This window comes from Varanus komodoensis, unplaced genomic scaffold (genome assembly GCF_004798865.1).
Source record: "Varanus komodoensis strain SLA01 unplaced genomic scaffold, ASM479886v1 scaffold12, whole genome shotgun sequence".
Classification (NCBI taxonomy): Eukaryota; Metazoa; Chordata; class Lepidosauria; order Squamata; family Varanidae; genus Varanus; species Varanus komodoensis.
The window spans coordinates 13,094,603-13,109,828 of record NW_025335349.1 but is presented as its reverse complement, the minus strand read 5'-3'; the positions used below and the strand labels follow the sequence as shown (position 1 = coordinate 13,109,828).

The 15,226-nt window shown below is 39.9% G+C and overlaps 1 protein-coding gene across 1 annotated transcript; it reads left to right on the top strand.

Annotated features, from left to right (window-relative positions):
* Positions 1-9,041: 9,041 nt before the first annotated feature.
* On the top strand, positions 9,042-10,694 carry CGA (glycoprotein hormones, alpha polypeptide). The gene is made up of 3 exons (XM_044422083.1): positions 9,042-9,141; positions 9,849-10,039; positions 10,611-10,694. The coding sequence occupies exons 1-3, from the start codon at positions 9,042-9,044 to the stop codon at positions 10,692-10,694; spliced, it is 375 nt and encodes a 124-aa protein (XP_044278018.1).
* The last annotated feature ends 4,532 nt before the right edge of the window (positions 10,695-15,226 follow it).

Below are 15,226 nucleotides of genomic sequence, written 5' to 3'. Positions count from 1 at the left end.
TCAAATGGTACAGCCTAGTAAGAATTAGGCCAAGAGAGATAGGTGATTTACTGAGAAAAGTGGTAATGTTACAACAAATTAGTAGGAAAATGGCCTTTTTGGACATTCTTTACCATTAAATCCAGCAAGGAGGAGGAGGAGAGGACAGGAGTCACGTACTGGAATGCAACTGCAACTTTCTCTAGGCCTTTTGATGTACTATAGCTCTGTATTACTGCAGCCTTTCCAAGGTGCCACTGAAGCAGTTTGAAGGGGCTCCTCCTAACTTTCTAAATAGAGATTTAAAAAAGAAGGGTAAAAAGCAAAAATGCCACAGCAAGCCCAAAACAGCTGGTGATAGTGACAAGTCACTCTTTCATTGATTCTCCCCCCACCCCGGGATTCTAGCAGGAAGACTGAAGGGGAAAAAGGAAGTCTGTTAGTCTGCTGGGCTCACTGTGGGTTGTTTCACAGACAATCAACCTGCTGTAGCTTATAGCCAGGGTAGGTTAATATGATGTGTGAACATGTCCAGTGTGAATGTCTCTCCTTTGTTTCTGCCTCACAATCTCTGGCACACATCACTACTGCTGATCCCATCAAATGCATATTAACTAGGTCTTCTCAAGTGTCTTGCCTTCCTGAAGTTCTGCTAGTTTGCAGGAGCTAAAGCAGATATTACTTTAAATATATATCCATCAGCCAGGTCTTTTTTAATCTGTCAGAATCCTAGTGTGGGCATAGGTGGCTTTTTATGATCCAGATCATACTCCTTACATCTGACTCTTGAGTAAAAATAAAGACATAGCTGTGAGATATGTATTTGAAATAACAACTGTGAGGAAATTTAAACTGTGAATGTTTTTGCAGACCTTGGCTCAGTCATCAATTCCAGCAGCAAAGAAATTAGAAGAAGACCAACTTGGAAGGGCAGCAAAGAAGGAACTACAAAAGATAAGCAAGGGTGTTTCACTGCAGATCAAGGACAAGATCATCCACATGATTGTAGTCCGGATCGCTGTGTATAGGTGTGAAAGCTATGAGGAAAGCTGACAGGAGGAAAATGGATGTGAGGAGAGTTTTGTGAATATGGTGGACTGACAGACACAAGTAAGTCCTAGAGCTTGAACTAGAAACAAAAATGATGTGATTGTGGCTGTCATATTTTGGGCACTTAATGAGAAGGCAAGACTCACTGGAGAAGACAATAATATTAGGGAAAGTGAAAGGCAGAAGAAGAAAATGAAGACCAGATTAAAAATGAACTGAAAGGAAGCCAAAACCTTGAATTTGGAAGAGCTGAGCAGTGCTGTCAAGGACAGGCATTTTGAAGGGCATTCTTTCGGAAGGTCATTGGAAGTCAGAGATGACAGCATGTAACAACAACAGCTGTTTTAGTTCTCAGTGTCTTGCATTCAAGGTTGTTTTGTTTTGTACTGGGAACAGGACTATCAGGGAGGCTTCACTCACATTTCTGCTACTGCTTGCTACCTTGTTCTGGCCTCTGAGGTTCCCTGCATGAGGGGCTTAACTTGCTGCCCCTAATGCAGAGGCTTCCCCTGTTTTTGTTGTGGAGGAAAAATTCATCCTCTACACAGGGCTTATCTTGAGGATTTGTATTTCTTGACCTTTCTAAAATTTCTGTGATGCTGTGGTATAACTAGCAGGCTTCCAGGAGGCTTTACAGCTTATCCAAATTTAAAATTGTGTACCGGATTTTCCTCTTTAAAAAGCCTGTGAAAAAGGCTGGAAAACTCAGGAGAGGACCTGGAAGACCACAAGATTCTGAAAAGATCCCACAAACTTCCATGAGTGAAGGAGCACAAGTGCATAATATATGCCTCATGTAGAGAAGCCCCGTCTGCCCATGTGTGCTGTTCTCTAAAATACCTGCTTAGGGCCTAACTATACATTATGCACAAACAGATGTAGCAAATGTCAGGATAAAAGTTTTTTCTCCTGAACTGCATGGCTACTTTCCATACCAGCCTGAATATTTGTGGTGACATCTGATACTCCGGCATCGAAAATCCCATTGGAGTTTCAGAAATGCATATAGAAACACCACTATTTCAAATGCCCCCTTCATGGAATCTGTGTACAAGGAAGTGCTTTCCAGTTTCTCATGTCTTTAAACATTGTGAACCCTCTGAAGTTGCTTATCTTTCCTTCCATTCTGCAAGAGTGAAAAATGAAGCTAAAGCTGAGAGTTGTCTCTCCTTTGGATCTGAAGCAGAGCTGGGATCGCAGCACTCTGCTTCTTGGACCACAGCTTTTCAGGCCTATTATAATTATTATAAATACTTGCTGGTTAACAAGTCATGGCTCTGTTTTGTAATATTTCTGTATGCCAGGTGCCTTATTTGTCTTTTCTTGCATAGATTACCTTTCATTAGTAATTACGTAGAAGTACACAGGGAATGTAAAAACAACCTCTGTTCTGGTATTTTTACAGTAGCATTATTTGTTCACAGCAATATTCTCTTGTATTTTCCACTTAATGAACATTATGAGCTAGAAGTCTTGAGTGGGCAGTGAAATTCCCTGCTATTCTATCATTGATTGCAAACTACTGGTATACTGCCTGTTACAAAAACATTTATTTGAATAGGGCATAATATATATGGAAGAGAAAAAAAAACAAAATCAGAAGGAGTGGAAATGGAAAGTTAGATGTATAATAATATTCTTGATTAATAAATGGAGTTTTGGAATTAAAATAAATTTCACCTGATTGCCTCAGCTTTTGTCTTCTCTTCCACTACAAACCCCCAGTCAAACTTCTGTTAGTTCTCCTCGTTCACTCACTCTCTGGGAGTTTGGTTGCTTGTATACAATAGTCCCTAGACCAGCTGGGGCAGCTTCCTCTGATCTGCTCAGCTAGGAGTCAGGAACCAGACTGTATGAAATGTAAATGCCTAGTATGCCTCTTATTGTCTGCTTGCATATCCTTTGTGGAAGCTGATGTTCTCCCCACCCCCCCTCATTTTGGCAAGACTTCTACTACCTGAAGGAAGCCTTCTTGACACTAATAATGTCCTTGATGCTGCTCATTAGCTATGCTGGTGATTTCTTTGACTCAATGCTACCTTTCTTAACCCACTCTATCTGAACTATTATTGTAGTTTTGAGTAACCCTCAAGCATTTTGAAGGGATTTAAGCCTCCTAACTCCCCCTTTCAACTTCCTTTTTACCAGAGCTCATACTTTTACAGAATTTTTCTCCTTTGAATTCAGATGAGACTGTTTTGGACTTCTTTGGCTATTTTCTGCATAAATATATTAAATCCGGTTGCACTATGGCCACTGTTTCCAGTCGATTCAGAGCACTTCCATACCATACTGATTCCTGAGCAACATCACTTCTTCACATAAAATACTTATCAATATGTCATTTCTAAGAGATCAGTTCTCTTTTTCCCCTGAAATGATGCCCTCTTTTCTCAAAACCCCACTATTTGTGACAGTAAGAAAGCTCTCAGGCAGGGCCTGGGACACTTCTATTAGGTACTTCTAACTCCACCAACTTTGCCTCAGTGTTTCCAGGTGAAGAACCTTGGCTTCAAGGGAAAAGACTTGTTGCCAGAGTTCATTGTTCCTGGGAGCCATTACACTGCACACACCCCCATGACTTCTGTTCAAATAGTCATACATGTGGCAGCCCAATGCAGTAGATACCCCCATGCACTGCTGTCTTGCTACTTTAATAATGTTTTAAAATTGCAATTATCAAGTTTGTTCACCTGGAAAACCAGTTTCAGAAACCTTTGTTCACAAGGTAGTTTAATTTTCAGCACTCTAAGTGACTGAAAAAGTTTGCCGACAAAACAAACTCTTGTTGATACAGAATTAACAGCCTCTTCTAACTACATATATCCTCATTTTCTAATATTCACACAGAGTGGAGAGTGACAGATAATGCATAATGGTTGGGAACTGCCCAGAGAACTTTGGCTATTGGGTGGTTCCAAAATAAATAAATTTCAGTGTTCTTGTGCTGAAGCTTCAGGTTTTCCATCACTATTCTGAACATACTCAAGCACTCTGCTGGTGCAGAAGCTTTGTATTTCTTCTGAAGATTGTTTAGCAAGCTCTCTTTATGACAGATGAAATATTCTGCTGGTATATTAGACTCAGGGATAGGTCCTTCATTGGTTTAGGAGTTTATGAATTCTAGACCAACAGCCCAGCATATAACCAGGCATATAATTTTGAGAGGAAAAAAATCCCTGAGGTGATACAGGCTGTTCTCCAAAGTGTATTTTGGTGTGCTTTCTGAGACAGGAGATATTGACACAAATGCCCTTTGCATGTTTCTTCACTGCTTTTTTCTTTAAGCCTTTCTTTTGACAAATGCACTTTCAAAATACCATTAAATCATGGTAGCATCCAATGGTGGCAGCAGACACATTTTCTGAGGGTGGCACAGAACAGGCAATGTGCCTTAATGAGTGAGCAAGTTGTGTCCCTCATTAAATCTTTGTAAGAGAAATAACAGTGACGATCCAGCATGGTGCAGTGGCTAAGAGTGTGTGCCTGGGACTCAGGAGATCTGGGTTCTAGTCCCCACTCAGCCATGGAGCTCACGGGGTTACTTTGGATGACTGGACTCTCAGCCAGTCCCCATTCAGCCCAAACTATCTCACAGGGTTGTTGTGTAGATAAGATTGTGAGAAGGAGGACCATTATGTAAGTCACACTGAGTTCCTTGGAAGGAAAAGGGCAGGATATAAATACAGGAAATAAATAATCAACAAAAAGATCATCACAAGTGCTCCCATGTCCCATCCTAACCATGCTGTCTCAGAAACAAGACCTATTGGTTTTGATGACGTTAATTTAGAGGATATCATGTTATGTAGTAAGTATTATGCTTCTTAAAGGCACACATTTACAGAGAGAATGGATTAATTCTACATAGAAAGAAAGCTGTCAATGCTACAACAATGCCAGTGTTGATATGACTTCTGTGTGCAAGGTTGCCCTCATATGTGAGGCTCTGGGCAAACATTCCTTGTGCTGTCCCCCTTTTAAAAAGTTCTTGATCTCATTGCATTATTAGTTGAAAGTGCAACTTTCTTGAGCCCCCACCACCATGCACAAACATGCACAAGCCCTCTGCTCCTTCCTTACAATTTCTTTTTTCTCTAGGCAGTGTGTGGGCAAATAAGTGTGCTTTTTCTGTTCTACCAGATTACTTTTTGCTAACGAGCAGAGCCAGCTGGAGTCAGGAGTCAGACTAGATGGCCCAGGAGGCCCCTTCTGACCCATTCTGTTTCTATGTTTCTGTGTTCTAGGTTTCTATCATTTAATCAGAACACTATAACTCCCAAAAGACACATGATGCAGAACCAAGCAGCAGGTACCTATTTTGACTTGAATGTTTTATTGCAATGGTGTCTTAGAGTGCAAATACAGTAATCGTTTTTTAATGGCAGTATGAGAATTTTAATTGCTTAAATAGGACTTCTGTTTTGAGAAAAATATGGCCACTGTCTCTTGGTTTGTTTCTTTATTAAATAGTTATCCCACCTTTGTTCTAAAAATTTATTAATATCCTCAGTCACATTTAATCCTGTTACTGTATTCTTTGTTTGTATTTATTGTTTATTTCTATTGTAAGCCATCCTGAGACAATTGGATTGTATGGGATAAGATAAGAATATTCTAATAAACAAACAAACAAACAAACAAACAAACGGCACTCAATTTGGCTAGCAGTACTAAAACCCTCTTCCTGCTTAGATACAATTAAAACAAACATCAAAAACACAATTAAAACACAATGAAATAACAACCAACCTGTTAAGAAATCAGCCCTGACCATCTTCTCTCTTCCCTTAGGCAAATGACTCGTCTTTTCCCTTCCTGGTTTTAACCATGGTTTCTAGTTATATATGTATTGCTATTAACCTGGTTAATACCAACCAGGATTCATATTATAATGAGGATTAAAGGCTGGAAATCAAAGAGGAGGGGAAATTACACTGGATGCGGTGGGGAACAGCAATGGAGGAAGGGAATATACAAATACACAGAGCAATCTTGATCTCTTGACCACAGTCTGGAGCTTAGCAGTATTACTTTGCTCAGGCCACTGTGTCAGAATCTGCATCTGAGAATTTCTTGGCCATGTGCTGCAAACACAAGCCCTATTGAATCATGGATCATTCCATAATTAAAAAGGGTAAAAAGAAATGAACACAGAATGGAAGTGTTGCAATAGGAATAGAAAGAATGTGATCAGAAATGAGTAACAATACTATTGTATTTTATGATTTGACTATGAGGATTGAAAATAAAATTCTCATATTTCATTTAAAGCAGGGGTCTCAAACTCGTGGCCCGCGGGCCAATTGCCAGGACAGGCGGGGCATGGGGAGGGGCCCTGCGGCCTTCAAAGCGCCGGCGGCGCCCGGGCCGGCCTCCGGGAGCGACGCGGGATGAGCGGTCCACCCCCACCGCGGTGCTGGAATACTTGATGCAGCCCAGCCTCACCCAGACTCTACTTCCAGCGGCCCCCAGGTAAGTCGAGTTTGAGACCCCTGATTTAAAGATATCAATGTAGGAAATATAATCAAGGGACTTTAGTCTTCAGTGGCTTGTTTTGTTTTGTTTTTGAAAGGCTACAATTATTGGAAAATGTCTTAAACTGTAGATAATGCAAAAGAAATCTTCATGGTAAACACCACTGATCCATGTGCCCAGCATCTGACATTTCTTTAATATTACAATGTATCAAGTGATTTGTGTAAGGGTCAAGGAAAAGATAACATCAGTATGATGGAACAGTAATTACATCAAGCAATAGTTGGCCAATGAGCAGAAATTACAGTTAATCCACTGGCTTACTTTTGCTAGTATAAAAGAAAAGTGCGAGGTTTATTCCGTTCCAGCAACAAGCTACAGCAGAGTTACAAGACCCTTAATCAACTGGCCTCATCTGGAAAAAGGAAGGGTAATAGTATTTGCTAAATTGTAAATTTGCTAAATGGTATATGCATACTAATAATTTGAAATTTTATATAATCTGTTACCTTGAAAGATTGATCTATGTAAAATAACAATGTGCTGTTACTCTTTTGCTATATTTCAGGTACACTGCTGAAGACACATTTGTTTCAGCCAACTAATTTTTCTCCTGTTCCGGTTACCATTTCAATATGTTTAATACCTTTTTGCATGCATTGTCTTTCCACCTCTAAGATGAAAGTACAGTTTAGATGAAAAACTTGATCATTCTTGCTTTTTAATCCCACAGTTTGAATTTTTGTGCACTGTTGCAGGGGTGAGATATATTACTTTTCTTTTTGAGGTGAGATATATTACTCAAAGGGTGAAATATATTACTTTTTCTGGGTGGTGGTGGTTTATTGCAGGATAGTGGTGATACATGCGACCCCCATTTGGATCCCTATCTGCAGTTTATTCCACGTGACTCTAAATACAGCGATGGGTCTGCAGGCTTGGGTCCCTTACACAAACAGATGCTTAAATTAGGGGTTCTAATTTCTTCTGATTGTACCTTCCCAGTGTTAGCCCCTGTGCTGCCTTGCCTGCAAAATGCTTATCCAAAGAGGGGGCTCTCATCTTTTCTGACTTTTTTTTTACTTTCCCTGTGTTCGCTTCCACATTACCTTTCCTAGAAAGCCCTGGTACATGCGCAGAATTCTGCCTGACGTTCTTTGGATGCAAGTCATGGTTCTCTGGATCCTGTTTAGGATCTGGAAAATAGAAGTGATTTCTGATTATTAATAACTCTAGCTGTCCTTTGATAACTTTAATATGCTTTACATATTTAATTTAGGTGCACTCCTAAATATTTAAAGTGTGAATGGAACAAACAAATATATCCAGCAGGTATACTTATCAGGGATTGATCAGAGACTTGTTGCAACTACACGTCAAATTGACCCTTGATGTCAAATCCAGATTTGCTTTCATATACTAAGTGAAACAACCCTATTTTAAAATGTGTATTTAAATATAAGAAATATATACGTATATATTCTTATAAAAATGATCTCATTTTGATCTTCCATAATACATTCATGAAATATATTATTTTCTCTTTGGAGAAAAGAATGTTTGTTTCCCTACATGCAATTATTTTAAATAACTACAATGATTCCTGGATCATTTCTCCAAGTACTTACCATACCATCTTGCACATGTCTTCTCAGAATTAGGCACTATTGAGATCAATGAAGGTTACAGCCAGTAAGTGTGCATAAAAGTGCAGTGCAAAGAGGGCAACAGAACCCTCTCCTTTTGAATGCCAATTTTCTAAAACTTTTTTTTAAGTCACATTCTAATTACAGCTAATGGGAACACTTCACTGGACTATACACATCACAAATTTTATACCACTTCTCCCTGCTTACAGAGGCATATAAAACCACTAACAAATATTCTACAAATATGTGAAAATGTACTTCATCAAATTCATAAAACACATCAGTATAAAAATGATGACACAGAACAACAGCATAGAAAGCCAGTCACTGAATGATACCTATTAACTTAAAGAGCAATAGAGTTAAAAGTTGCTAAATGAGAAAAGTCTCGAACTCCCGGCTGTGCATCAGCACAGAAGATCATCTAAATTTGTGGGGAAAGGAATAGCACATACTGCACACTGTATATCACACCACAGGGCACCCAGTGCACAAAAATGTGCCTTCGAGTTATGAACTGACCCATAGTGGTATTAGTTCCATGTAAATTTTAATTTTGCTCAAAGTGTTACTAGTTTTTCAAATACAAGAGCAAATACTTCTAGGCATGCCTGCACAGCATTTATTCAGTCCAATGTGCCTTACTCTCATGTAAGTGTGTGTGGAATTGCAGCCAACTTTCCATTCTACCTTAAAACAGCACTGCAGTTTGGTGTCTGTGGTTCTAGTTGATACCTTGTTCAACAAGCAGAATTCAGATACATCAGATAATATCTCCTGTGACCCTAAACTGCTTCCATGAAATCGGCTGGATCTCTTTTGAAATAAACTTGCTGAGGATTAAAGAGGGAAATCCTTTCTTTTTCTCTCTTTTGCAGGAGGGTCATGGATGGATATGGAAAGTACGCAGTTGTCACTTTTGCCATCATGTCTGTATTTCTGAATATCCTTCATTCATTGCCGGAGGGAGAGTTTACCATGCAGGGTGAGGTTCCTTGAATTAATATTGTTTTGAACATTGTGATGAGTGTTATTGCTGGTTCTTGCTATTTATTGACTTTATTCATAGCATGAATTATGGATTTTAAACATATGACTTCAATTGAATTATTTGATACTGCATAGCTGCATATACACTGGATGATTGCATATTGTGAAATTATATGTTGGCAGCTGTTGTGAGGGGATCTGAACCTACAAGGCAGAAATAACTGTTTTAAATTGACCAACAAACAGGATCAAGAGTGAAACCAGTGACATCTCTGCCATCTGTATATCATGATAATAAAGTATACCCATCAGGTTATATTTCCTGAAGTGGCGAAAAGTGAATTCAAAAGAAAAGAATAATGTAGCAGTAGTATATATATTTTTAAACAGAAATGGTAACATACCTTTTTTTGGAAATTTCTTGCATGTGATTATTTCAGATAATCTCTATCTGGTGGCTTTCTAGACTGTATTACTACATTAACAAATTAATTCATTGCCAAGTTCTGCTTCTATGCCAGCGGGCTGGAAAGCAGGCATCCATATCAGAACAACGTAAGTGTAACATCAATGCTTAATAAGGGGTTCAGAGGATCCAGAAATGTGGGTGAGAAGCATGATTGCGAATAAAATGATCAAGCATACAACGTACAAGTGGAGTCTAGAACAGGACTGAAATACATGTATGTGTGTGTCTCATAGGTTGTCCTGAATGTAAACTAAGCCTGAACACACACATGACAAGACTCTTCAACGGGCGGCCTGTTTACCAATGTGTGGGATGTTGTTTCTCACGGGCTTATCCCACTCCCATGAGGTCAAAGAAGACAATGCCAGTCCCAAAAAACATTACCTCAGAAGCAACATGCTGTGTAGCAAGATCTTTCAAAGAGGTAACGGGCTATAACTGGGCATTTCCTCCAGATATTTTGCGCCACGACTCCCTCGGTCCCGGACCATTGCCCATGCAACCTGGGCTGGTAGTAGTTGCAGTCTAGAGCATCAGAAGGGCAGCAGAATTTTGCCACCACCACTCAGGTAGAGGTTGGGGCAATTTCCTAGCTGGTTGGGGATGTTTTCTGAAAAGTTCACATCTAGCTGGTTCCAGCCTTTTGTCCCTGCCAAGATAAAGACTGCTTTGGAAAGTGCAGATTAGGAACTTTAGATGCATGGAACTGGTGACAATTGCGGGAGGGGACTCTCTTGTCTTTAGACTTCAATCTGCTTCGATTCACAGTAATTTTACAATGGTCATTGACTCTGTAATAATTCATATGAAAAGAACTGTAGATAATTATTCCTGCTGCTGCCCAGTCTACATTAGAAGCTATTTAGCTATGAGAGGTTTTACTTAATGAGAGAAAGCCCTACGGCCCTATTTCCTTGAAAATGCTGTTTTGGTCGTGTTGTTTTGTTTTTTGCAATGTGCTTAAATATAATTTTATTGTTTTTATTTTTTCCAAGGCTCCCATTCCATATTATGAAAATACAAAGATAGAGAACCACACAGATTGCCACTGCAGTACCTGCTACTATCATAAATCTTGAAACCTCTACAAATAGACCACAGATGGCACGGAGTGAAGTTCCATGTTGTTTGGTTTTATAGCAATATTGTGCGGAATCTTAACTCTTCTGATGGGGGAAAAAAACCTTTTGGGCTAGAATACTATGAACCAACTTGCTCTTTCATTTCCTCTTTACTTCACCTTACCCTGAAATAAGCAGATAAATATGTTTTAACATTTCACCCAGGAACCAAATATAGAATTATGCATGATAACTAAAGCCTTGTTTATTTTGTATGGAAGGTGTGAATTTAATGTATAAATACTTGCTCCAAGAATATGGAGAGCATAATAGTTGGAAATAAGGTTATTTCCAGGCTAACTGGACTGTGGAAGAATATGTTGCATGCTTTTTTTTTCTTTGAAAGGAAACTATCACATTTGCTAGAATGTGTGAATTCTCTTTTTCAAATGGCTCAATTGCAGTGGTTGATTTCAGAGGTATTCGAAAGAATGGTTCTCGGTTTTTAAATAATTTTTATTAACTACTTAATAATACAATACAAAAATACATCAACAACAACAAAAGAAGAAAGGAAGGTTGGTTTACAATACAATTGAATTGGGTGAGAATTCTAAGAATTCCCTGTGCATTACTGAGCATCTCAAGGCTTGATACTGCCCTGAGTACTTTATGCTTGGTAACGTTGGCTAGGCTATTGCACCACTGTGGTTTTTGTTGACTCTTTCTGAGAGCCAATCATATGAGCATAAGATAAGATTCAGTTTAAGAATCCTTGCATATTTCTCTGCTCACATATTACATCTCTTTGCACATCTCCCATGGATCTATTTTATCCATGATGGTTTATGTATCAGCTGGGAAGTTAAAGCAGATTATGACCTCTTGGCCTAATCTTAAAATGAAATTTGAGAGTGCCATAAAGTCTCCAGCAAAATATGGTTACAGAAACCAGGAGAAAAGCAGTCAGCTTGCTTTTGTGTCACTACTTTCATTGGGATGACTCATCTGCTGCACTAAAAATGTGTCAGTCACATCCACATCCAGAGAAGGCATGTTCTTCTTGCCTGCCTTCCCTTTTCACACTTCAGCCCTTTCGCCTCTTTCTGTCTTGAGCTCCACTGTGAAAACAACTTGCTGCTTCCTTCATTCTCCCTTCATGAGTCATACTTCAGGTCTGTTCAGTGGCTTCCCATCTCCTGTGATTAACACAGAGCTTTCCATAGCCTTGGTAGGGTGGCCATGGGTTCTTTACACAGGACACTCCTCCATTCGAAGGGCAGGGCAAATTTGGTTTAAATATAACTGTAAGAAGCGAGGGCAGGAGGCAGCCTAGAAGTAGCTTATGATCAGTTACACCTGAACAACAAGCGGAGCAAGCACACTGTTCACCTGGTCCATTTCCCTCCTCACTCAGTGAGATGTGATGTCTTTCTGTTTAAACTATTGTACTTATTTCTAAATTTATACCACTCACTACATAGTAGCATATGCACCTTTTTATATTCCTCTGCCAACCCCTTTGCTGGTTTACAAGTGCCCCCCATCCCCACACCAAGTTTTGTTCTGGCTAGTTTCTCAGTACCTGTTTTTCACCAAGAACTCTCATTTCAGCTTCTTCCCCCCAACTTGCCTCCCTTCTCACCTGAAACCTTCCTGCTTCCCAAAACAGTTCTGTGCATTGCCCCTTGCGTCTCCCACATTCTGGCATCCTATCCTTGAATATGTATGTGATGTTTCCTCCCTCCTAAAATCCACCTTTCCCAGGTCTCCAGTGGCCTCCCCGCTTCTCCTCCTTCCCAGCTGTATTGAAGTTTTCATAACTGCACATTGATCTCTTCCCCCTTCTCCCTTTGCTTCATCTGCCATTCCCCCATTTTCTCCCTGAGGGCAGGAATCTGCCTTTGCTCTGTAAGGCCCATGTGTCCTGATGGGGCAGTATAAAATGATGACATCAGGTAAGGAGAACTGGAGACAGTGGCCTGAATTCAGAGGTGTCTTGTGCAAATGAGAAGGCACCCCCTCCAAGTTCTCTCACTGTCTGCATCGTGCTTCATCACTCCATGCCTATCACATGCCACTCCACAGATTTCTATGCTCTTCAGTAGTGCAATTTCAGTTATTTAGTTATTTTGCAAGGATGGGGGTAGCTATATGAGCCAACAAAGCCTCACTATGGAAAATAAGTTCTGCTAGTCTACTCTGGATTCCACTCAAAAAATAAACCACAAATGGGAACTGAATGGGAAGTGGTAGCATGGAATCTACGTTTACTAGAGACAAAAATTACGAGTTGCATGTTGAGACAGTCCTTGAGGGAAAAGAGCTGCTTTGTGAGACAGTTGACCTGCTGCTTCAAGATGCTCCCAGTCTACTTAGTTCCCCAAAGAAGGCTACGTAATTGATAGTTTAGCTCTGGCACTTAATTCAAGATGACAAAGCAGGTATAAAAACAAGTTTCCTGTACTTATCCTGCCAGCGAACAACCACCAGAAGGCCTACTATTCTCTCAAAAAGTTATTGTATTCATAGTTCAAAAGCATAGCTTTCAAGCTGGCTTACGAGGGGCATTCATTGTATTCTCAGTATCGGCATGAAGAAAAAGGAATACTAAATTGAAATAGTTTTTATTTTTCAATGTAATCCCCCATAACTTCAATACACTTATCACAGCTAGAAATTAACTTTTCAGTTCTCTGTAAAAAAATACCCTTCCTCCTAGTCTAAAAAATGTGTGTTAATTGCCGCCTTGAGCTCTTCATCGTCGGAAAATCGCTTTCCACAAAGATCTCTTTTTAAATTTGGGAATAGGTAGTAGTGACTGGGGGCCAGGGCCGGGCTGCAGGGTGGGTGCTTTATTTCTTCGAAATCACAGGCTCACACAGCAGCCTTCGAAACACATGCCGTGTGAATGGGCACATTGTCATGAAGAAACAACACACCTGCGGTCAGTTTTCCCTGCCTTTTTTCTTTAATTGCTTCTCTTAACTTACGCAGAGTGGTTGCGTAAGGTGCTGCTTTTATGGTTTCACCTTGTTTTGTGTACTCAATCAATAAAATTCCCTTTGAGTCCCAAAACACAGTGGCCATGATTTTTCAGCCGATGGAGTGACTTTGAATTTCTTTGGAAATTTCTTTTTTATGCCACTGCGTGGACTCCTGCTTACTTTCAGGGTCATAGTGATGAACCCAAGTTTCATCTCCAGTAACAATCCGGTTGAAAATACTCGATGGATCGTCACCACAGAGCCCTAAAAACTCCCTACAGCACTCGACTCACACTTGTTTCTAAGGCACCATGAGCATTCGGGCCCGCCTGAGCAAAAGCATCTTCAATGCTTTCTCTGCCCCTTTTAAATTCACTTGACCACTTTTGAACAGTAGATAATGAAGGTGCAGAGTCCTGGAAACCGCCACCATCTCTTTGTGAATGATTTTTTTTACTTTTTCCTTGTTTTGTAAGGAAGCTAATCACAGCGCAGTGCTCGATTTTCTTCAACATTGTCGCGTCAGTCATTATGGTCGTCTTTCACTGAAGATTACTAGGAAACTAATGATCACACTTATTTGAATTTTTGCATGTATACCCTCAGACAGTGTCATTAGCTAATGAAATAATTAAATTACCCACATCAATAGCAAATCAACCCGATACCGAGAATACACTGAACGCCCCTCGTAGAACTGGGGTCTCCAACACGGCACCTGTGAGTGCCTTTCTGGGCACTTGCCTGACTACCTGCCCTTTCTGATTTTTATTTTATTTCTTGAGACTTTTAACATTGTTTATTCATTGGGATGCTGGCCTGTTCCAAGGGAAAATACTGCTTTCTAGCAGCATCTCTATTATTGTCCAACATAATGTTTTTTTGTTTAGAAGCTCAGCCCCCACCTCTGCGTTGTAGTTAGGTTCTTGAGCCAGATACCTTCCTTTTAGTCTCACTAGTTTTCCTTCAGGTTCGGAACCCCTGACTTAGAATAACCAACAGAAACTTTACAAATTAGGACTTGGTACTTCAACCACACCTGATAAAGAACTGATTCAGCTAATACAGTTATGACTATATTCTAGCCTTGGTTCAGTTAATTTTTTCCTTTAGTGTGACTGGCACAGAAAAAAACATCTTTATTGCTACCAACATGCAATATTTCCCGAGCTCTTAATGTGAATGCAGTAGGTAGAAATCCACAGTAAATCCTCTGTGTAGGCTTACAATCTAATAAAGATGGAGACAAGAGGAACAGGGGGAGGGGGAGGAATAGGAAAAGAGCCTTTCAGTGCTTGGTGAAAGGGAATAGAATCAGAAAGTAATTAGAAATGATCAAGAGCTATACAAAGAGAATACTGGCAAGGTGAGGGAGCAAAGGAAGACTTTTTTTTTACAGCCTATGCACGTTGAAACAGATGCCTCTTTGTGTCTGATGGGATTTATTCTCTAGTAGGATTGTTTAGGATTGCACCCTAAAAACTGTTCAAAAGAAAAGAAAGGGAATGAGTGAGTAGCTAAATAATCTACAGCAAGAGAAAGAGAGGTGCTGTAAGTGAGTAA